Consider the following 24,889-nt stretch of genomic DNA (forward strand, 5'->3'; position numbering starts at 1 on the left):
TAAAATTACAAGAATAAACTGTATATTGAAAAGTGTCATGTGATTTACCAAAAAAATCTGTTTTTTAACAGTTTTTAGATGACACTTTTAACAAAACTATCTGTAAAAATAAAGTAATCTTCATTGACCAAAATAGCAGAATCTTCTGTAATTTTCAAAAAGAAACCTTTTGTTATGCCGATATATCACTGTCAAATACATAAAAACACTGTTAATAATGCATTTAAAAATGTATAATTGCAAGAAAATATGTGAGCAAAGAAAGAAATAATTTGTAATTTTGCATTTCTTAACCACTACTTTATATACATAAATTGGAAAAACAAAGGTATTGCCTACCTTATGAGACAGGCAAAAATACAATTTAAACAGATTTTAACTGTTACTTTATTTATGCATTTGTATTAATTTAAAGATTGAATTGTTAAATAAGTGCATTTATACAAACTGTGTAAAACCACAGTCAAATTTAAAATGTTATTAACTGTGATTTATTCTCACATTTATAATATTTAAATCAAGCATAATTTACCCATCCCCACATTCCCCAATACACAGAAAAAGGTATTACAGTCCATCTGTGCAACATGTTGGGTGCACATTCCAACCAGAGCACCACAGATATAAAATGATGCTCTAACCTACCAGGTACACACTTTTGAGTGCCTGTTGGTTTTGCATAAAGAATATGTGCTGGTGTGACACAAATCAAGTACATTTTAGATTTAAACATGACTGCATTGTGTTTATTTAACTCAAATAAATGAACCATTCATAACATTCGATGTTTTCTAGTGGACTCAACTTTACTTAGTTGCTTTATTTCCCTGGAACTACTTAATGCAATAAGTTTATCAGATGAAACCGGATATGACGCACCGGGGATTACGCAATACATCGGCTGCGTCCGGAATCGCATACTTAGAGAGTATGTACTAGATTGGAGGAAGTATGCACTACTCTGCCGGTAAAAAAAGTACATACTTCCAGTACAGAAGTGTGCAGTATGCACACAACACCGCTACGCACTACATCCGCCATCTTTCCAACGTCAAGTGATGACGTGGGACGTGATGACGTAATATCACCATGGTTACAGACTCATTACAAACCCCACTCGCCAAACTTTTGGATATTTATCGTGTTTTTGTTATGAATTCGTCTTTAAAATGTTTTATTTTATTTATCTTACTTACACTTGTAAACAGAGGACCGCTATCTTTCTTGTTTCTTATTACGCTTCGAACGCCTACGCAGCTCCAGTTGCATTATGGGATACATTAACGGACCGCAAGTGTGCATCGCTTGCATACTCAAACATGGCTGCCCAATAAGTAGGTCATCCGGGTACTTCTCGCGTACCTCTTTATTTATACTATGTATTCGGACATACTAACCGCTCTCGCGTCCTCATTTCGCGTACTATTGAGTATGGAAGTATGCGATTCCGGACGCAGCCATCGTGAAGGCACATTGTGTTTCAATGGCATCTCAGGTAATGTGAAGCTTTACAAATTTTTTTTCCATATGTCTAATTGCATGCTAATCATGATGTTTATCTTATTATATTGTTTAATATAGCTCTTTAGTTGAGTAATATTAAAGTTTTATTGTTGTGCATGTTTTATTTGTTTAAAAATGCTAACGCTAATTCGCGCGTGCTAATGCTAACGCTAACGGCGGACTTGCTTATAGTGATTTATTTATTAACATCTTTCCAGGGTTTCTGTGAATCATATTAAATTCTTGAGGCAGATTTTAATAGACTGCCATTGGCTGACTGTATATTAAGTCCGGTTGCGCTATGTGTGATAACGTTGCACTGCCGTGGTGCTAGCTAGTGCTAAGCTAGTCAAGTTCGACAGCCAGTATTCTCAACTTGTGGCAGTAAGATTCTTTCCCGAAAGGTAAAAATGGCTTAAATTACTTCATGCGGAAGTATATTAGAAGAAGGTAGAAAATAAAAGATGTGTAATATTTGCGGTGCCAGTGCATTAAAAGACATGGACACAACCTAGATGTGAGCAGGCGTCACGAGCCTGAGGGGACCGGCATGTTTTTCGTTTGGCGCTCACGTTCTTCACAAACCAAAACAAAGTGATTCTGTAACGTTAGTATCATTACAAACCTGAGTTTTGTGACTGTTGTCCTGGAAAGCACACACATGTGAACAGTATTGGATAATCAATGAATTTGTAATGTTAAAGTCTTTAATATAGAAATAATATTTTAGTTATTTTCAACAAAATAACTGATGTCTTGTATCTTCTGTTTACAGATGGTTGGAAATGTGTAGTTGCAGTTGGACTGACCTTTTACTGGTAATTTATTTTCTACATTTTATGCTAAATTGAAGAATATTGAGCTACTTTTGACTGAACACTGAGTTAAGTTTAGATTAAGTGAAGAAGAAAAAATGTGGAAATTCTTATTATTTATCCTGTTTGGTTCTTTTACTTACTTTTTTGTTTTATGTATTTTATGTCTATTTTCTTATTTAAGCTGGTAATTTCTTTATAAATATTTGTCTTGCTGATTTTGATTTCCTTTAGTTTTCTTTAGTATTTTTTTATTTATATATCATTTTAATAGTATCCAATTTCATCTGCAATTTAGGATTCCTCCAATCACGCAATACCATCAGCGCTAGGAGGGTGAAGGTAAGCACAAGTTTCCTCTGAGTTGTTACAGCAACCACCCCATCTTTTCGGGCCAATGTACGTCTGAGTTAAAATATAGGTTGAAGTGAGATGTCAGATATGTTAAGTCCTAAATGGAAATTTGTGTACTGTTAAGTTTAAGAAAGTGATTTTCCCCCTCTGTTCCATTGCAGGATGGTGATATGGCTGCAACTGAACGGGTGATTGAGGAGACTGTTCTTGGGATCTATGTGACTAGAGTTGAGGGAGCTGAAGCCATGGGACCCCCCTGCCAATACTGGAGTGGTATTAGACAGTGGTGTGGTTCTAGAAGTGTTAGGGTTAGTTAATAACCCACCAAGGACTAGGGGGGAACCCAAAGGCGAGTGCACAAACAACAAAACCCAGAAGTGAAAATACGATATTTATTTAAACAAATAATAAATAACGACCAAAACAAACAACCAAAAAGATAACAGAAAACGAGAGGGGAGCGGCAGGAGCGGTACTGGAAGCGCCGGGGAACTGCAGGGCGGACTGATGACCAGGAGTGATGAACCGGAATGCAGGATGACCAGGAATGGCAGGAACGCAGGAGAACCAAGAACGGCAGGAATGCAGGATGACCAGGAACGGCAGGAACACAGGGGAACCAGGAACGGCGGAACGGCAGGAAAACCAGGAACGGCAGGAACACAGGAAAACCAGGAACGGCAGGAACACAGGAGAACCAGGAACGGCAGGAACGCAGGAACGGGGGGAAGGTCTAGGAGGCGATGAAAAACAAAATACGTTTAAGCGGAGCAGGTAAAAGAAGTAGACTCACGGTCTTAAGGACACAACGAACGGCCGTCTGTGTACCGTATGGCAAGCAGACAATCTGGCGAGGAGTGAAGGAAAAGCCGGCGTTTAAATGCAGGAGTTGATGAGATGAGAAATGAGGCGCAGGTGTGTGAGGGGTCCGCCCTCCAGCGATCTATTGGCTGGTACCGCAGCAACCTCCGAAAACAGTACCGCTCCAGGCCGCTAGGGGGAGAAGGGAGCAAAACGGGAAAACAAACGCGAACCACCACCAAGAACAAAAGCGATCGGGGAAACTAAAGAAAACGGAGAAAAACAAAATACAAACCGGAATAAAACAAAACGCTGGAAATAAACGGTAAGTGCTGGCGGATCCTAACAGTACCCCCCCCTCAACGGCCACCTCTAGGTGGCCTACCGGGTCTATCAGGATGTAGACGGTGGAACTCGCGGACCAGGTTGGAGTCAAGGATGGCAACCCGGGGAACCCACGACCGCTCCTCAGGCCCATAACCCTCCCAATCTACCAGGTATTGGAGGCCCCGACCACGTCTACGGACATCCAGCAACCGGCGAACCGTGTATGCCGGATGCCCATCGATGAGCCGGGGGGGTGGTGGGGGTTCGGTCGGAGGGTTCAAGGGTGAGGAAACCACGGGCTTGAGCTGGGAGACGTGGAATGTGGGGTGGATCCGCATGTGGCGGGGGAGTTTCAGTCGTACCGACGTGGGGTTGATGATCTTCTCGACGGTGTAGGGGCCGATGTAGCGGGGGGAGAGTTTCCGAGACTCAACACGTAAGGGGATGTGAAGGGTGGACAACCAGACAGCTTGACCAGGAGCATAGGGGGGGGCCGGTCTTCTACGACGATCGGCCGACTGCTGGTTGGCGTCCCGAGTGCGCAGGAGGGTGGTCCTGGTGGAGCGCCAGAGTCTTCGGCACCTGCGAAGGTGGTGCCCAACAGAGGGGACTGCCACATCGGCTTCTTGTTCGGGGAACAGTGGTGGCTGGTAGCCTAAGGAGGCCTCGAAGGGGGACAATCCTGTGGCAGATGACACCAGGGAGTTGTGGGCATACTCGACCCAGGCCAGGTGGGAGCTCCAGGCCTTGGGGTTGCGAGCAGCCATGCACCGTAAGGCCGACTCCAGGCCCTGGTTGGTCCTCTCCGCCTGACCGTTGGACTGTGGGTGGAAGCCGGAGGACAAACTGACTGTGGCGCCCAGTGCCCTGCAGAAGGCCTTCCAAACCTGGGAGGTGAATTGGGGTCCTCGGTCTGACACAATGTCCAATGGTATTCCATGAACGCGAAAAACTAGATTAACTAAAAGTTCTGCTGTTTGGAAGGCTGTGGGGAGCTTCGGCAGAGCAGCAAAATGTACGGCCTTGGAAAACCGGTCAACGATGGTGAGGATGACTGTGTTCCCGTTGGAATCCAGAAGGCCCGTGACGAAGTCCAAGGCAATATGGGACCATGGGCGACTCGGGATAGGGAGAGGCTGAAGTAGCCCCGCAGGAGATTGATGGGATGCTTTGTTGCGTGCGCAGATGGTACAGGCCGCCACAAATTCCCTAACATCCTTCTCCAAGGATGGCCACCAGAAATGCCTCTTTAGGAAGGATAAGGTACGACTAGTCCCGGGATGGCAGGCGACGCGGGACGCATGGGCCCATTGAAGGACCGGCGAGCGAGCTGTGGCCGGGACGAAGAGACGGGTTTGGGTTCCTGTCCTGGGGTCTGGTTCCTGGGCCTGGGCTTCGGTGACTAGACGACGAACGTCCCAAGTGAGGAGCCCAACAAGTCGACTCGGCGGGAGGATAGTCTCGGAAGAGGTGAGGGCTTCCTTCGGGGCAAACTGGCGAGAGAGGGCGTCCGGTTTGATGTTCCGGGATCCAGGCCGGTAGGTCAAAGTAAAATCAAACCGGGCGAAGAATAGTGCCCATCTGGCTTGCCTGGCGTTCAGCCTCTTTGCCGTCTGGACGTAAGACAAATTCTTGTGATCCGTCCAGACGACAAAGGGCTGAGCGGCCCCCTCCAGCCAGTGCCTCCACTCCTCCAAGGCCAGTTTCACTGCCAGTAGCTCACGGTCCCCGACATCGTAATTGGCCTCAGCTGAAGAAAGGCGACGTGAAAAAAAAGCACAAGGGTGCAGAGGGTTCTCGGGACTCGCCCGCTGGGAGAGCACAGCCCCTACCCCAGTATCGGATGCATCCACCTCCACCACGAACGACTTGTCGGGGTCGGGCTGGATGAGGATGGGGGCGGAAGTGAACAAGGTCTTGAGCCGGAGAAAAGCTTCCTCTGCCTCCCGGGGCCAGGTGAAGGAAATTTTAGTCGAGGTGAGGCGAGTGAGGGGTGCTGCCACGTGGCTGTAGTTTCGGATGAATCGTCGGTAGAAGTTAGCGAAACCCAGGAAGCATTGGAGCTCTTTCCGAGTGGTAGGGGTAGGCCACTCTGTGACCGCTCGGATCTTGTGTGGGTCGGCTCTAACCTGGCCGCTCTCCAGAACGACCCCGAGGAATTCCACAGAGTCGACGTGGAACTCGCACTTCTCGACCTTGACGAACAATCTGTTCTCCAATAACCGAGAGAGGACCCTCCGGACATGCGCTCCGTGTTCTTCCCGGGACTTGGAAAAAATCAAGATGTCGTCAAGGTAGACGAACACGAACCGGTTGAGGAAGTCTCTGAGCACATCGTTGGCCAAGGCTTGGAAGACTGCTGGGGCGTTACAAAGCCCGAAGGGCATCACGAGGTACTCGAAGTGGCCGAGCGGGGTGTTGAACGCCGTCTTCCACTCGTCGCCTTCTCGGATCCGCACCAGGTGATACGCGTTACGCAGGTCCAACTTTGTGAAGATGGTAGCACTGTGCAGGGGTTCAAAGGCCGACGACATCAACGGCAGGGGATACCGGTTCTTGACCGTGATCTGGTTGAGGCCCCGGTAGTCGATGCATGGCCGCAGGGTCTTATCCTTCTTTTCGACAAAAAAGAAACCAGCTCCTAAGGGAGATGATGAGGGGCGGATGATTCCGGCGGCCAGAGACTCCGAGATGTAGCTCTCCATCGTGCTCCTCTCAGCACGAGAGAGGTTATAGAGCCGACTGGTAGGCAGTGGGGCACCAGGCAGCAAGTCGATGGCACAATCGTAGGGTCGGTGGGGGGGTAGAGACTGGGCCCGGTACTTGCTGAACACCTCGCGGAGGAAGTGGTACTCCCGGGGCACCTTGGACAGGTCAGGGGATGCTGCAGAGGGGGTGGTGCTTGTCCCGTTCCCCGGCTGAGGGATGGCGGAGACCAGACAGTTGGCGTGGCAAAAGTCGCTCCAAGCCACAACTCGTCCACGAGCCCAGTCGATGTGGGGGTTGTGACGTGCCAACCAGGGGTAGCCTAGGACCAGGGGGGTCTGAGGAGCTTTGATAACTATGAAGGAGAGGGTCTCCCAGTGGTTTCCTGAGAGGAGCAGTGACAAAGGCGCGGTACGGTGGGTCACCCGGGCAATGATCCGTCCATCCAGGGCTCGCGCAGTGATAGGAGGGTCCAGGGGCTCCAGGGTCCCCCCCAGCTGACTTGCCAGCCCTTCGTCCAACAGGTTGTCCTCCGCACCCGAGTCCACTAAGACCTGGAGAGGGACCGAGCAGCCATGGCAACAAAGGGTTGCCTGCATGCGGAGGTGGCGTTGCTGGGAGGATTGGGATAGTTGTGGGAGGGGGGATAGCTGAGAGTCGCCCGCCAGTACCCCCACGGCTACTGACGGGCGCCCTCTTTTGGCCGGACAGGGCATACCCGGAGAATATGGCCTGCCTGACCACAATAAAGGCATTGCCCGGCCCTGAAGCGGTTAGCCCGCTCCTGGGGGGTTAACCGGGCACGCCCCAGCTGCATGGGTTCAGGCATTGGTACTAAGGGTATAGGGGCAACACTGGAGGCACCTGAGGGCTCTGAGGGGCTCGAACAGGTCAAAGGGGAAGGTAGCCTGGACCCGGTTCTGGCCGCCCTTTCATGGCGGCGGCCGCGGAGGCGGTTATCCAAGCGGATGGCCAGAGCTACCAGGGAGTGGAGGTCGGGGCTCTCGTCCCTTGCCGCCAACTCATCCCTCAGGGAGTCGATGAGACCCTGCCGGAAAGCCTCCCGGAGGGCCTCGTCGTTCCACCCCGAGTCGGCGGCCAAGGTCCAGAACTCAATAGAATAATCAGCCACGGACCGGGAACCTTGGCGCAGGGAAAATAGTCGGGAAGAGGCACTCCCCGAATAATCCGGGTGGTCAAACACTGTCCTGAACCGGGCGAGGAAGTCAACAAATGAGCCCTCTCGAGGGTCCGTCTGTGACTGTACCGCTTCGGCCCAGGTCAGGGCCCTGCCTCTCAGGTGACCAATAATAAAGGCCACCTTACTGGCCTCGGTGGCAAAGGTAGTGGGACGCTGACGGAAAATGGATTCGCATTGGAACAAAAACCCTCTGCACCTCTCCAGGTCTCCACAGAAGGGCTCGGGGTTGGGGACAGGTGTTTCCACGGAGGACCCTGGAACCACGGGACCCGTCGGAGGTACGACCGGAACCTGGGGAGGAGCAAGAGGTACAGGGTTAGGAGGTATTAGACGTACTACTTGCTGGGTCAAGCCAGCGAGCTGCTGGCTGAGTGTCCCCAGCATCTGGTTATGGCGGGTAAGGATCTCCTCAACGGTCAGGTCCCCACCCGTTTGTGCACCCGTGGGTTCCATGGTGGCCAGATTGTACTGTTAGGGTTAGTTAATAACCCACCAAGGACTAGGGGGGAACCCAAAGGCGAGTGCACAAACAACAAAACCCAGAAGTGAAAATACGATATTTATTTAAACAAATAATAAATAACGACCAAAACAAACAACCAAAAAGATAACAGAAAACGAGAGGGGAGCGGCAGGAGCGGTACTGGAAGCGCCGGGGAACTGCAGGGCGGACTGATGACCAGGAGTGATGAACCGGAATGCAGGATGACCAGGAATGGCAGGAACGCAGGAGAACCAAGAACGGCAGGAATGCAGGATGACCAGGAACGGCAGGAACACAGGGGAACCAGGAACGGCGGAACGGCAGGAAAACCAGGAACGGCAGGAACACAGGAAAACCAGGAACGGCAGGAACACAGGAGAACCAGGAACGGCAGGAACGCAGGAACGGGGGGAAGGTCTAGGAGGCGATGAAAAACAAAATACGTTTAAGCGGAGCAGGTAAAAGAAGTAGACTCACGGTCTTAAGGACACAACGAACGGCCGTCTGTGTACCGTATGGCAAGCAGACAATCTGGCGAGGAGTGAAGGAAAAGCCGGCGTTTAAATGCAGGAGTTGATGAGATGAGAAATGAGGCGCAGGTGTGTGAGGGGTCCGCCCTCCAGCGATCTATTGGCTGGTACCGCAGCAACCTCCGAAAACAGTACCGCTCCAGGCCGCTAGGGGGAGAAGGGAGCAAAACGGGAAAACAAACGCGAACCACCACCAAGAACAAAAGCGATCGGGGAAACTAAAGAAAACGGAGAAAAACAAAATACAAACCGGAATAAAACAAAACGCTGGAAATAAACGGTAAGTGCTGGCGGATCCTAACAAGAAGACCTGGGCAGTGTGTTCCTTGCCTTTGCAGTTCGGGCTGATTTATGCCTTATATATTTATAACCTTATGATTTAGAACTTGAGTTACCCTCCTACATTCAGATACACTTTTGATGTACTCCAAAAACTGTTTCTTGAACTAGATGCTAACAAACTGTCTCATAAAGCTCAATTACTAAATATAAAGCTGTTCAGTGAGATGTAGTCCATACTGAGTATTACACTTGTGACGTACTGTTTATCGAATCCCACTGTGGTTGCACTTTCTGAAAACTTCAATGTTGGCACTGTGTTTTGTACATAATTCAGATTTATAAGTGTTTCATGCCCATGTTTTGTAGACATTTCACTTAACTGTGTGCTGCTTTGTTAAACATTTTCCATTGAAATGAATTCTGATTGCACTTATTGTATGCTGTATTGTGTTAGACATCTGATTCTTACACTGATCAGCCATTACATTAAAACCTCCTTGTTTCTACACTTACTGTTCATTTGTGTGAAAATTATTTGGGTCAAAAATAGCTGAATTGTGGTGGATCTTGATCCATTTTGAAGCTGAAATTAACAAAATCTATTTTTACTGCATTTTTAAAGTTCTATATATGTTCTAAAGTTCTATATAACATGTAACAGCTGCAAAATATCACAGTAAGTATTATGCAGACAAATCTTAACCTACTTAAAATGTTTGTATTTTGTATATTTTTTTAAATGAAGAATAACAATTTAAAAGTACAGTTAACTTATGTTTTAGAGAAAGAAAATGCTTTTATTTTGACAATTTATTATTGTATTTAAATAATACAAAAAGACAATTTAACAGATTTAATTTTTTTTGCAATACCTCTGACAGTTAACTTGGACTTTTGCTAAGTAAAATTACATGGTTTTTTTTGTTTTGTTTTATATGCTATTTTTTGTGATAACAGTAGTAATTATCTGTACTTAAACTTTTCTTTATCATTTATAAAGATAATTATTCTGTTTTTTTAGAGGTGTATGACACTGTTCTAACAATATATGTTGAAAGTAGAAGATTTCATGAAATTATAGGACAATTTCCTGTAAAATTACAGTGATAGATGTTAATTATGGTAAATATAATTACCGTTTTTTTACAGTTTATCTCTGTTTTTAATTTTACAGTTTTTTCCTGTTTTTTACAGGCATTTTCTGGCGCCCCTGCTGCCAGAAAAATAGTTTTTTACGCTTTTTTTACAGTGAATGCTTCAGTTCATTTAGTTAATTTTGAACTTTAAACTATTTTATTTTATTCACACAGTACTGGGGTCTCTGGGACCCTAAATAACAAGCCAGTTAAGTCATTGTCAACAGAACACAAATCTGATGAACTTCAATATAAAAAAGCTAAAATAGTAACTGCACATGTGCAAAAGTTAACATCTTTGGCAAATATAACCGTTGGCAAATGCTTTCTGTGGGCAGCTGACAGTCTTTTCTTGTATTAGGTTGGTAAAAAATATGTTGTCTGCTGCTGTGTGTGTTGTCGGAGGTGTATGCTAGCCTGTGACCCTTTATATTTTAAATTGAATTGTTGTTTCTTAAATGTACTTCTAATTTTTTAGCTGTAAGAAAAAGTAAAAAAAAAAACATTTCGTACCTTTAACTGTAATTGTGACACTATCACTGAACTCTGAGCCGTAGTTTCCCTTGCGTGCTTTACACTGGTACTCTGTTTCTCCTGCATTAGTGGTCGGCACACTGAGTGAGTTGGTGTTTGGAGTTACAGGTGTCGATTGAGTCCCAGTTATTTTGTACCAGTTAAATGTCCATTCAGTAGACTGCTGCTCCTGCAGCTCACAGTTCAGAGTAACATCTTCTCCAGTGTAGATGAAGCTCTGAGGAACTCCAGTCACAGTTGGTTTGGGTTTTGCTGTTGAAATAATAAAGATATCAGAGTTTTTTATATAATATAAACAGAGGATTTCTCATCTTCAACAGATGCTTTGTGTCTGTAATGTTTATTAAAAATGTTACAGTGTAAAATTAAACTAAACCTGATCTGGATAAAGTGGTTATGAACAAAATTTTAATAAATTATGATATAAAATCTTAAAAATTAAGATTTCTAAAAAGTTGTAAAAACTTATTTTTTTTACCTTTAATTACCTGTAATTGGTGTAAAATCTTTTCATTATGTTAAAATCAAAAGGAAAGAAATAATTCTAGTCCACATACATCATTAGGCAAGTGCACCTCCCTTTAGGTTAAATAAATATTTATTTTAAACATGAAAAGGGCAATCAAAGATGTAATCAGGTCAGGGGTCCTCTAATGCAGGGGCGGCTCGTTCCTTAGGGCGATCGGGTGACGCACCACCAAAGGGGGAAAAGAAAGAAATTTTACTGTCACATTCAACCAGTGTAAAACTAGCTGTGACTGTTCTGGACAGTCTGTCTTGCCTCTGAATATCGTAGTCCAATCAGTGTCGAGTTGTGTTCCGTACAGTACCGCCCCTTTTGGGTGATTTCAGTCTGAAAATTGCCCGGATTGCTCTGATAGACTCTCATATTAAAGCACTTTTTTTCGAACTGTAGGCACTGCAATACAATCTGTATGGGTTCCGGGAGGGCTCTCACTTACGTGCTTGCGTCACACGTAACCTGGTGTAGTGATGGGAATTATGGCTCCTTGAATGGAGCCGGATCTTTTGGCTCTGTTTCTTTTAAAGAGCCGTTCAAAAAAATGGCTCTTCATTCCTCGGGAGGCGCTACTGGGTAAACTACAAGACAGCCCTGATATTAATATCAATGATGAACGATCATGAAAATGTTGCTACCTTGCCTAAAATGTAGGTCTAATTCAAACAACACTTTTATTTTTTACAACAAAAAATATTTATTTTAAAAGAAAAAAAAAACTACAGGGAAGAGACGTACTGTGGTTGCATTGCATTAAGTTTTAGAAACTTCTGCATCTTGTGCAGAAATGTGCCTGTCTTTGTTTCTGCTTTAAAACATGAGCGCCATGAAAGAATCAGATTTAACATCATTAAACAAGTTCGTAGTTCTTAATTATTTATCATTATACTAAGAGCACTGCAAGAGCAACTCCATCGTGTCATTAAGGGAAATGTCATTCAGTAACTATAGTTACTATAGTATACCATTCCTGTCATAATTGTAACCAAAGTGTAAAACATGATGTTAAAACCCTAATAAACAAACAAACAAACTAATTGTACTTTTTTATTCATTGCACATCAGCCCCGATGCCAATATTTATTCTGGATCTGCTGCACCTAAAATAAAATGCTATCCGATGAAGACTGAATTAAATTGTTAGTGTGAAGGCTTTACTTATTTGTGAGGGCAAACTGACAGACTAAAGATGTTAATTATTTAAGCTTTAATTTACCCTTTGAACTGGTCACCTTGGCCATCATCTTGGCCAACAATTGGCCCCCCCCTCCCGAGAGATTTGGCAGGAGCCACCACTGCTCTAATGTTAGCACACAGCTGTATGTATATTTTGTTGTTGTGTGATGTGTGTAATTCATTATTTCATGATAATATGGTTGTAGTTAATATATAGTTATTCTTAATCTCATATAAACAAACATATAATCTGGTTTCTTATTCCTATTTTTTTAATATACAAATTAAAGATTACTAAACTGTTTCTAAAATGTTTAATGTTTTGTGGTAGAAAAGGAAATTTTTTATTACATTTCCACAAATTGTCTGTCTAATCTTATTTCACAATTGCTAAGTAAACTTTTCTGTATTGCTGCCATCACAGAAACGTAAATTACCTTTTATTTGGGGCACTGACACCCCATACCATGACAGACCCCGGCTTTTGGTAAGGTTTTAAGTCCCATTTGTGAATAAAACTCTGTATTGTAGTGCTTAATACTGCTTTTGTTCCAAATCATGATAACAATCACCTGTTTATATCACAGGTTTGAAATCACATTACTGCTTAGTAAGTTATTTTTTTTATCTCATTGATAGACCTAAACTAGCTTTTTTGGAATGTGTTGCAGGTCTGAGATGCAGGAATGGATGTATATTAACAAATTAAATGAGGATGTTCAGGTGAAAGATTAAATATCTTGGGTTCATACTGTCTGCTGTGAAATAAAAGTCAAAGTAAGAAACACTAGATTTTTTTTTGTATTTTCCATACTGTCCCAACTTTTTCTGATTTGGGGTTGTAGTAGAGGAGGGTCAGAGGAGGGTATATTGCTGCTCACACACCCTCCAACGCATGCACAGTCCTAGCAGACCCCTTCTTTATGCATTGGTCGCACGTGAGGCTCATCCACTTTCTGCACAGGTGCCTCGGTCTGCTAACCAGGGTGCTTGCACAGCCTTTGAAAACCCCACCTACTTAGTCCAGTCATTTCCCCACCCAGCAGACAGGGTGGACAATTTGTGTCTGCTGCAGGCACTGCCAATTGTGCCCTCTGACTGGTAGCAGAGCCGAGATTCGAACTGAGATGTTCAGCGGAATATTCCACTGTGCCACCTGGGCACCTAAAAGATGCTTAATTTTGAATGAATCAAAAATCACAAAGGCCATAGCAATATAAAGCTTGCTTAATTAGAAGTAGTGCTAACTTTGTTCTAGACGATTGTAAATGTTTTGATATATTAATACATCTAACCACCATAAGAAACCATAAGTGTATTTATTTTATTTGCATTTTACTTAATGTCTCAACTTTGTCTGATTTGGGGTTCTGATTTTAGTCTTCCACAAACCTCGACAAAGTTAATTGAATATAATTCATATTATTGTTTTATTGCCACCTGTTAGGAATATGTGTGGATAAACCCAATGATCTCCATAATTAGAAGTGGTGTCCACATATTTTGGCCATATATTGTGGATTGTACCACTGTGTCTGGAATCATTACTGGACAAAATAACTGTGTGATAAAATCTACTGACTACATTTTAAAGTAATGATCATAATCTGTGATGAATGTAGTGATGTGATGCTGAAGTGAATATGTGTGTGTAGAAGAGATGAACACACTCACCTGATACAGTCAGTGTAACAGTATTACTGATCTCTGAGTTCTGAAAGCAAATTTCTCCCTGTCCACTGCAGGTGTAGCTACTACTGTCCTGCTCTGTAGTAACAAATGAATATTCTCTGTTCTCACCAGCAGAGGAAAGTTCACTATCATCTTTAAACCAGTTGTACTTCCGGTCCTTCTTTGTGTCTTGTATTTCACATGTGAAAGTGACTTTTTCTCCACTGAATATTCGTCCATCAGGCAGCAGTTTCAGAACAGCTTTTGGTCTCTCTGTACAGTTACACCAAATAAATGTGATTACAAACCAGTTCTACATGTTATAAACTTAACAACACATTTACTGTCGATAATATGTAAGTGGTAGAAACTACTGAGTCAAAATCGGAGTCAAAATCTCAGACATTTTGACTAACCGGTTGCTAAATAAATTGCTGTAGGATTGCTAGAATCACCTTATAGTGCAAATTAACCTGTAAACATGAGGCACTTAAACGCTAAGCAAATAAAAAATTTTAAATCGCTAAACATGCTAATAAACCTTTAATTTTGAATTTCACAGCAAATTGCATATTACACAGGAAAATGCTCATTTCATGGTCGTGAATTAAATAGGGCCTATATGCTTAGAGGTATGTGGACATGTTTTTTCCCCACGACCTCTTCAAAACGACCTTCCACAAAGTTATTTGTGATACAACAGGCTGAACAGTAGGAACCAGTATAAGCACCTCAGTAAAGGTTTATTAAAAACACAGCAGCTGTACAAATCTTAAATTCTGCATCATAATCAACACACAGTAATTCAATATTTTTAACCATGTACACAATTTAAAGAGTCATTTTTAAACATTACCTTCAGATTTGTGTACTTGGACGAGTAAAATCAGCACTAGGAAAGAAAACAGAGATAAAATAAAATATTAAAACAATAGATTTCAGACACACACTGACCATAACAATGTTTAGTTTGAGTTGAGATTAAATGATTTAGTAAATTTGACAAGTCAGCAGAAAGGAAGTGCATCACACCACCTAAATAATAAAGATAATTTTAAAATGTTCAAACCACAAACAGTCTCAGTATAAACAAAGACAGATAAAGATACAGAGACACTACTGTAATTGTTGCCCATTGCTTGACAGATGAGGTTGAGACAAAGATTGTAAGAAGGTCCTGGGTTCGATCCCCAGGTGGGGCGGTCCAGGTCCTTTCTGTGTGGAGTTTTCATGTTCTCCCCGTGTCTGCATGGGTTTCCTCCCACAGTCCAAAGACATGCAGGTGAGGTAAATTGGAGATACAAAATTGTACATGACTATGTTTGATATTTAACTTGTGAACTGAGGAATCTCATGTCTGAATTAGCCCTACTCAGGATGTTAGTGAAGGACACAGAAAGAAGATGTGAAGACTAAGAAATCAACAGTTAATGTATTTGCCAGATAAAATAATATTTGTTGCTGAAGTGAACTAATATCAATTATTAATGACCTGCACAGATAACATCACTGGTAATAATGGACCTGTTTATGCTTACAGTTTACACGTGTCACTTTACTTGTCACTTAATTGTGTATTTTTTCACATAGATCCTATCCAATCCAATCTAATCTACCTACCTACCTGAGACTCCTCATTTTGACAACTGGTGCTACCTTGTACATAATTATTTGTACAGTTGTAGTCAACTGGCATCCCTGAATGTAAACTCATGTTTGATACAGAAAGGCACAAGAAACCTGGCAGTTAAAATGGATACAATTTTTTTTTAAAGATGGTAAGACACAAATAATGGCATCATTTGTTTTGTTTGAAAATCAGACTAATCTATGATAGATTCAAAAATTTGTCTCACCTGTCTAAACCTTGTCAGTGCTCACATGATTTCAATTAGCCTATGAATGGTGGCTTTGATGATTAAAAGGCCAGTTTGAAAGACAAGAGAACTGTCTGAGCTATTATCACCAAGCACAATAAGTCTTAAGGGTACAAGATGATCTCAAAAGACCCACAGCTTTAACAGTTAAATGTTACATACACATGGAATAGTGGTTTCAACCTGTACAATATGCCATACACTAAAAAAAAACAAGACTCTATGGGTGAAGGCCAAGGAGTATACCACTAATTGAATACAGACATAAAAATGAGCGGGAAAAGTTGCGTAAACAAACCACAATCCTTCTGTGAAAATGTTTTATATGGGCGCCCAGGTGGCACAGCAGGATATTCCGTTTGCACACCAGCACTGAGTTTCTCAACTTCTTGGTTCAAAACTCGGTGTTGCCTCCGGTCGGCTGGGCGTCTTCTAGTGGGCATAATTGGCAGTGCCTGCAGCACATACTAATAGGCCACCATATCTGCAGGATGGGGGCCAGACTATGTGTGGGTGGGTGGGTCTTCATACGCTGTGTAAGGACCCTGATTGGCGGAATAGACACCTGTGCAGAAAGCAGGGGCGAGATAAGGAGCAGGGGCAAGATAAGTATTGTGGTAGCAGCGGAAGACAAAATTGAGAGGGCTAAATCAGGGGGAAATGGGGAGAAAATGCATAAAATAAAAGAAAAAAAGAAAATGTTTTATGGACAGACTAAAGCTCTTTGGTAATGCATACCAACGTTATTTTTATAGACCGTAAAATAAAGACTAGAAAGAAACATAAACCCTACCTACAGTAAAACTTGGTGAAAGATCTATAATGTTGTGAGGCTGCTTTGCTGCCTCTGGGACTGGAGGCTTTAAACATGTTACAGTAACAATGAAATCAAGAGGATTATCCTTTTATAGGAGTTTAGAGTAAAATGTAAGAGAACTAGGTTTAAGTCTAATGGGTCAAACAGCAGGATAATGACCCAAAACACACATCCAAAAGTACATGAGAATGGTTAAAAAAGACTTCGTTCCATTCAAAAGAGAGCTGGAGAGTGAAAAGCAGGAATGAATATATATTAACAAATTAAATTAAGTTGTCCAGACAAAACATGACATATCTTGGGTTCATACTAACTGCAATGAAATAACATTTAAAGTAAATGTAAGTTGTAGCAGTGTATGAACTTGTTTCTTCTATTTAAGGAACTCAAACATGAAACATGAACAGGAAGCTGTGGCCATTTATCATATATTTTTATCCTCCTTCACTGCAAGACGTACGTAGATCTATTATAAGCAAAACCGCAACAACATCTAAATCAATTGTATTTTAATACTTCATATATCATATTAAATACATTCTATAAGCACACAAATTCACTATTCTAATTCTGCATTTCAGGTCTACAACACATAAAAAAAAAATGGATGGAGGTAATTTGGGGCCAGTAATAATGTTTAAAAAACAGACCTGAATGTTTTTAGGTTTTACCTTAGTCTCAGTGCACACTGAGGATATACCATCTTATCTGTTAATCTTTCAATGATAATAATCACAAGTAATCACTGTCCAAAGCAGCGTGGGCTGGTGATGTGTACATGATAAAAATGAGCAGAACTAACCATAAATCTGCTGTATATTTACTATCAAACCTTAGGCTCACATGTTCATTACATGTAGAATTAAGTCTGTCCTGATAGTCCTGGTATTAACTCAGTGTGCAATGATGTTCCCTGCACAGTGGGGATGAGTTACACAGCATAATTGCTGTTGCTACAAACGATTTCCTATTTCATTCCTTCTTATACCTGAAGGAACTGAAGGTGCTCCGCTGTCTGACTAGGAGGTCATGGAAGGGGTGTGATGCATTGTCCAGTATGGAAATTGGAAAATAGTCCAGTATCTTTATTTTAAGAAATAAGTAGCAGTGGTCAGTTACCCCCACATCTCCACATTTGGACATCATCATATTTTACTGCAGACGCCAATAAGAATAGAAGCTAAACCACCAACGTGTCTCTGCTTTTAGATCTTTCACTTCCTCATGTGCAGGGTCTGTCTGATCAGGCTAAAACTGAATTACCTTCATCAAACAGAGAGAAGATTTCAACCACTTTAGTGCATAAATCCACCTTAAGTTCATTGCTAAATTATCCCTGACTTAGCAAGAGATACATTAAACTGTAATGCCAAATTTCATCCTTTGTGTATGATGAGAAAAAAACACCCTGAACTGTTAATCAGGGCAAGATCTTAAAGACCAAGAATGGCAAATCAAAAACCTCATTCAGTATACCAAAAATAGGTTTAACTGACACAGGGGTGGTGGTGCATTGTGACACTATGTGGTGTTGCTTGCACAGTCCAAACTGCATAGTAACGTCATCGGCATCAAACCTGACAACAAAGTCTGCAAAACAACATCTATATATGGCATTTTGGAAAATGTTGTGGTCTATTAAAAATGAACTCTTTAATAACTTTACTCTTTTAGACTTGTTTGGCCACAATGTGTAAAATATATACTATAATGTTTGAAGAAAAGAACAAGAAGTAGTTCATATAAAAAAAAGCTTACCAGCTGTTAATTATTGCATCTTTACAGGAGCTTAACACCTTAAAAGAGCCACAGCTACAACTAATACCCATGATGTCAGAATAACCACTTCTTTAACCACAGCCCTCCGACACACAAAGGAGGCAATCTTCTGGACCTGGTCTTCAGCCGTCCAGCTTCTGTTCTGGACCTCACTGTCACCCCACTCCACCTCTCTGACCATCACTTTGTGTCCTTCTCTCTCTGTCTCCCAACTCTTCCTACCTCCAACCACACTTTCACCCTTACAACACACCCCAATCTTCACTCTTTATCTTCCTCCCTGCTAATCTCCAACATCCTAACTTCACTACCTAACCCTGACATGCTTGCTACCCTTCCACTCAACTCCGCAACTAATACTCTACTCTCTTCTCTTTCAACATCCCTCGATCAGCTCTGTCCTCTTACCCTCAAACGAGGAAAACCTTCTCACCCTGCTCCTTGGCTTTCAGATGCACTGCGCAGCAACAGAAGAGAATTAAGGGCAGCTGAGAGAAAGTGGAGGAAATCTAAGCTCAGTGGTGATCTCCACTCCTACCACGATCTGCTGTCCAGGTTCTCATCTGACATGACTGCTACAAAAACATCTTTTTACAAAGCCAAGCTTGAACAATCTTCTGCTGACCCACGTAAGCTTCATGCTATCTTTTCCTCTCTTTTAAACCCTCCTCCTCCTCCCCCCTCTGCCTCTCTCTGCTACTGACTTTTCAACATTCTTTCAGGGCAAGATCGACAAAATCAATCAATCCTTCTCTCAGACTGACCCACTTTCAACTGACCCTCAACCCACCAACACACTCACCAGCTTCACCCCACTCACCATGGATGAGGTTACACAGCTCCTCTCATCCAGCAATCCCACTACATGCACACTCGACCCTATACCATCCACCATCCTCAAAGACATCTCACAGGACCTAATCCCCTTCATCACACCCATCATCAACAACTCCCTGACATCAGGTGTTGTCCCTACTGCTTTTAAGAAAGCTCAGGTCATTCCCCTTCTTAAGAAACCTACACTAGACACTACAGACATCAACAACTACAGACCTGTCTCACTCCTCTCTTTTCTATCCAAAATTCTTGAACGTGCTGTCTATAACCAACTATCTGCCTTTCTTACTCAGAATGACCTCCACGATCAATACCAGTCTGGCTTCAAGGCAGCGCATTCTACGGAAACAGCTCTTGTAGCGGTTACTGAGAAGCTTCATGCAGCCAAAGCAGCCAAACTGTCATCTGTCCTTATTATTCTTGACCTCTCTGCAGCCTTCGACACAGTGAATCACAGCATTCTCTTATCCACTCTCTTCAACCTTGGAGTAACAGGTTCAGCATGGCAATGGATGGCCTCCTACCTGAAAGGGCACACCTACCAAGTGTCATGGAGGGGATCCATATCTCCCCCATGCACTCTCTCAACCGGTGTTCCTCAGGGCTCTGTACTTGGCCCACTTCTTTTCTCTATCTACACCCGCTCTCTTGGCAAGGTCATAGCCTCCCATGGCTTCTCCTACCACTCCTATGCAGATGACACTCAGCTCGTTCTGTCATTTCCTCCTTCAGACACGCAAGTCTCAGCTCGCATCTCAGCATGTCTGCAAGATATCTCACAATGGATGTCGGCTCATCATCTAAAACTTAATCCCAGCAAGACAGAGATGTTGCTCATTCCTGGAGATCAGTCTCCAACCCAGGACCTAGTAATTTCTCTGGATGACTCCCAGATCAGACCATCTGATAAGGTAAGAAGTCTTGGTGTTGTCCTTGATAACCAGCTGACATTCTCTCCTCATATAGCCAACATGACAAGATCATGCCGGTTCCTCCTGTACAACATCAGGAAGATTCGTCCATTTCTCTCCAGGGAAGCTACCCAGATTCTGGTGCAATCACTTGTAATCTCACGGTTGGACTACTGCAACTCCCTTCTGGCTGGAGCTCCCATGTCCACGATTAAACCCTTACAGCTCATTCAAAATGCAGCTGCCCGTCTGGTTTTTAACCAACCCAAACACTGCCACATCACCCCACTGCTACGTTCTCTTCACTGGCTTCCTGTAGCTGCACGCATTCAGTTTAAAACACTGACGCTCGCCTACAAAGCCAAAAATGGACCAGCTTCAAGCTACCTTCGGGGTCTAATCAAACCCCGCTCTGTACCACGCAACCTCCGAGCCTCTAGTCTCGCTCGACTTGAGCCCCCATCCAGGACTAAAGGAAGACAAGCATCAAGGCTGTTCTCTGTTCTAGCGCCAAAGTGGTGGAATGAACTTCCTCTGTCTGTCCGAACATCTGAGTCTCTTGCTGTCCTTAAAAAATGATTAAAAACCCACCTTTTTACTAAACACTTAGGCTGACTTGTACTTATTTACTAACATTTTGTTCCATTCTTTTCCATTTAAAAAAAAAAAAAAAAAAAAAAAAAAACACTTTGGTTCTAACAGGTTTTAGCAGATTTGTGTTCTTTGACTGTTGTTTTTCTAAACTTGAGAAATGAAATGTTCACTATAGAAGCACTTCTGTAAGTTGCTCTGGATAAGAGCATCTGCTAAATGCTGAAAATGAAATGAAATAAATGAAACGTCAGAGCATGATTCATGAAGACATAACCATATGCCTTTCAGAGGCTGAATGAAAGCTATGTAATCATTTTACATGTGTTAAGAAATTTTGTGCAGGAGCCCTGATACTGAAAATGCCACGTTGGTATCTTATCCTGTATCTTTTAAGTTAACAGAGACACAAAAGTAAATAAATAAATTAAATTAAATGCTTAAGCACTGATATTTGATATTGCTACAGCCTAATTGCACTGTGCATTAACATATACTTTCTATTAATTTCTGCTTTGTGTTGATATGGATCTGTTGTGAAATCTTTTTGTTTTAGTTTCAGTGATGCCAAAGAGATGCAGAGGAGGTAAAATTGGTCATTAGACACCTCATGAAATTTATAAGGATTTGCAAAGTAGCTGTTAAGAAACACTGTCTTCTTATGTGTCTGCAAGCTGAACTCATGTCATTCAGAACAGAACGTGTACTACTGTTAAATGCTATGTAAAACACTGAAAAACTGCATTAAAAAGTACAAGCTGTCAGTGATGATAACCATGTACGGTAACCATGCTTTCATTATCCTGTCTTCAGATGGAACAGGAGCATCACACCAAAAACGCACTAACTTGCCAAAATCCACAAAACAAATATGTACATCAAAAGGGAATACTTTTGAAAACCCAAACTGTAGTCTTTTTTTAATTGCTTAAATTAAAAGATTGATAATTTAATAACCACATAGCATCTTATGAATAAATTTAACTTCATATTTAAAACTTTGAGCATAGAATTCATTATTACACAATATGTTCATATAATTTTATGATTGAAAACAATATTGTAATAAAAGAATCACCTCAAAATGTTAAAAATTAATAAAAATATCAATATTAACCAATAGTTAAATAGTCTTGCATATTAAACATGTATATTTATTTTAAAAGCATGCTAAATCATGTAATTTGGAAGCTAGATAATTAGTTATTTAATTATGCACCATACATACTGCACATCACTTAATATACACTAAGTAAGCTTCAGAAATTTTTTTGCTCCAGAACCACAAACATCAAACAGCACCACACACCTAACTAATGTCAATTTAATTACCAACACTCCTGCATATCTATAAACAGTGGAAGAAAACAGACAGAGAGAACATACCAAACATCTCTCAGACAGTAACAAGAGTTACTAGGACCCTAGAGATATTTACATTTACGGCATTTAGCAGATGCCTTTATCCCAAGAGACTTACATTACAGTTACAGTATACAGTCTGAGCAATTGAGGGTTAAGGGCCTTGCTTAAGGGCCCAACAGTAGCAACCTGGCAGTGGTGGGGCTTGAACCAGCAACCTTCTGGTTACTAGTCCCGTACCTTAACCACTAGGCTACGGCTTGCCCATACAGTTTGTACGGCTTTACATCTTTACACACACACACACACACACACACACACACACACACACACACACACACACACACACACACACACACACACACACACACAACACAAACACAAACACAAACACACACACACACATAGTTCAAAGTAATGCATACATATTTTACACAACTCAGCAAACACATCCCTTCACATAAGAGATCAGACAGCGATACACTGATCAGTGCTTCTGAGGTACAATGTTGTAATTTCACAAAAACTTAATCACTTATTTATTCAGACTAGAAGCAGAACTTTATACCCACTAATCACTCTAATGAAGATCCAGAGAGAACATGTACTCACAGAACATCAGAGAGAGTGGACTGATCTCCATCCTGTCCCACTGATCACTGACTGAATGACTAAATGACAAAGCAATAGTGTGTGATAAAGCTCCAACATTTCCTGTTGTCATAGCCTGACAACTAATGAGAGACAGAAAAAGAGAGTGATGTCTTTAAAGATTGTACTTTTGTACAATCGGACTTTGTTACTTCCTCTCTTCTTAGGAATTTGTAGCAAAAAATAAAAGGTGACATCAGAAGACAAACTTAATCTCACCAGAGTGATTACAGAATTATAATGTATAAACCGTATGTTCTATATTGCAGGCTAATAACCAAAACATACAACTGATATTAGTAATAATTATAAATTGTGGGCATTTATCAGATGCTTTAATAGATGCAATTATGAGTTAAGGGCCTTACAGTGAAAGGTTGGTGATGCTAGGGGTTTAGTCAGTAGTCAAGTACCTTAAACTACTGACAAAATGGTTGGTAAAATGCCAGTTAAAAAATAAAATGGTCTGAAAAATAATGAAATGAAGAGCTAAAATGGGTGTTTACCACTGTTATCACTGTTAAACAAAACATTTCAATTTATTTCATTTTAAAAGCAGATTTTTTGTGCTTTATAATGTGACATACATTTTCCATAGGAGACAGTTGTTTATGTTATTATTGGAAGCAGCTGAGTCAGGTTCTTATTGTGCAAAATGTAAATAAACCCAGAAATACAAGCAGCATCAGCAGAATTTAGTATATGGCCAAAAGTGTGTTTTTACTTCAGGTGTTTTAGCCACGACTAGGGATGTCCCGATCCGATCTCAAAGATCAAGGCATTTTTTAACTGATCGGAATCGGCTTTACTAATGCAGATCGTAATCCCGATCTTTTGTTTTACATCAGCATGTTCGCTGTGTGGAAATAATTTAAATTGGAAAGTGAAACAAGTCCAACAGTGAAGTGTAATGTCTGCACTGTGAGCATTTCACGAGGCGGTAGTAGCAGAGCTGCGTTCATTACTGTAGAATTTTACTGTTTATATGGTGTGTGAGTCAAGGATCACTCCGGTTTACAAAACAACGTAGTGATGCACTCGTTTAATAAAGAAATAAATACACGCTATATTCACATATTGTCGGGAGCAGAACACTTTATTAACTTCTTCTGTTACGGTTCCGAATAGCGGACAGCTAGAGTCAAGCACGCTATGCCATGCACTATGGAAGCCTGAAAGGGTCAAAACACACTTACTTCGCATAGAAACGTCCATCAAACCACTGTCACAATACAAGCACTTTAAAAACTGGCTTTCCTTCATAACAAAAGAGCCTTTCCATTTTATTTTGGTATTCAGGTTTCACTGTAATGCTTTTAAGTAACTTTTTTCTTATATTCAAGTTAAGCTGCTACACAGATTTCTGTTCATTTTTAGTGTATTACTGCATTAAACAGATTTTTTTTCTTCGAATGTAAAGTTTAAAGTAAAACTGTAATTATCTCACTCATTTTGATTGATTTTGTAAAAATACAAAACATTAAGCCAATAGCTTGGATGCAGCATTTTTCCCTACAGCACTGCAGAGTTATTTGGTTGTTAAACATGTACACTGGATTAATTTGAATAACTGTAATGTACTTGAAGTGTGCACCGTGTGAACAGTATTATCCAGTTCTTATCTAGACAATATCTAGAAAATACAAGTATCGGTTTGAGACTCGGTATCGGATCGGGATCAAAATTAATAATCGGGATCGGGATCGGTATCGGGAACAAAAAAACGTGATCGGGACATCCCTAGCCACGACTATTGCCAACAGGTGTATAAAATAAAACCAAACCGAAATTATCAGTCCACAAAGGCCTAGATTCCGGGTTAATGTGAGTCACTCAGTAATGTGATCTGGTTCACTTGAGTCACTTGAGTCACTTGTACTGACATCTTGATTGAAATTGATTTACTGCATGAAAATGCATCCAAATATCACTTGTCTTATATGCACTCATCTTCTGTAAATAAATCCTTCTCTCTTAATTCTCTTGGCACCTCACACTTCTCTTGTCAGTGACAAGTTGACACT

General features: G+C 41.9%; 1 protein-coding gene and 1 long non-coding RNA gene across 2 annotated transcripts in view; one reads left to right on the forward strand and one right to left on the reverse strand.

Annotated features, from left to right (window-relative positions):
• Nucleotides 1-15,678, reverse strand: part of LOC134311953 (Fc receptor-like protein 5) — a 34,676-nt gene extending 18,998 nt beyond the window's left edge. The window contains exons 1-3 of the mRNA XM_062993605.1: nt 15,665-15,678; nt 14,913-14,932; nt 14,044-14,313 (exon numbers count right to left, since the gene is read on the reverse strand). Of these exons, the coding sequence (XP_062849675.1) occupies nt 14,044-14,313; nt 14,913-14,932; nt 15,665-15,678 (304 nt within the window). The remainder of the gene's footprint in view (nt 1-14,043; nt 14,314-14,912; nt 14,933-15,664) is intronic.
• LOC134312437 (uncharacterized) lies at nt 2,280-2,922 on the forward strand. The gene is made up of 3 exons (XR_010011549.1): nt 2,280-2,321; nt 2,617-2,660; nt 2,834-2,922. It is a non-coding gene; the product is annotated as an uncharacterized LOC134312437 (long non-coding RNA).
• Nucleotides 15,679-24,889: the final 9,211 nt, after the last annotated feature.

This window comes from Trichomycterus rosablanca, chromosome 4 (assembly GCF_030014385.1).
Source record: "Trichomycterus rosablanca isolate fTriRos1 chromosome 4, fTriRos1.hap1, whole genome shotgun sequence".
Taxonomy (NCBI): domain Eukaryota; kingdom Metazoa; phylum Chordata; class Actinopteri; order Siluriformes; family Trichomycteridae; genus Trichomycterus; species Trichomycterus rosablanca.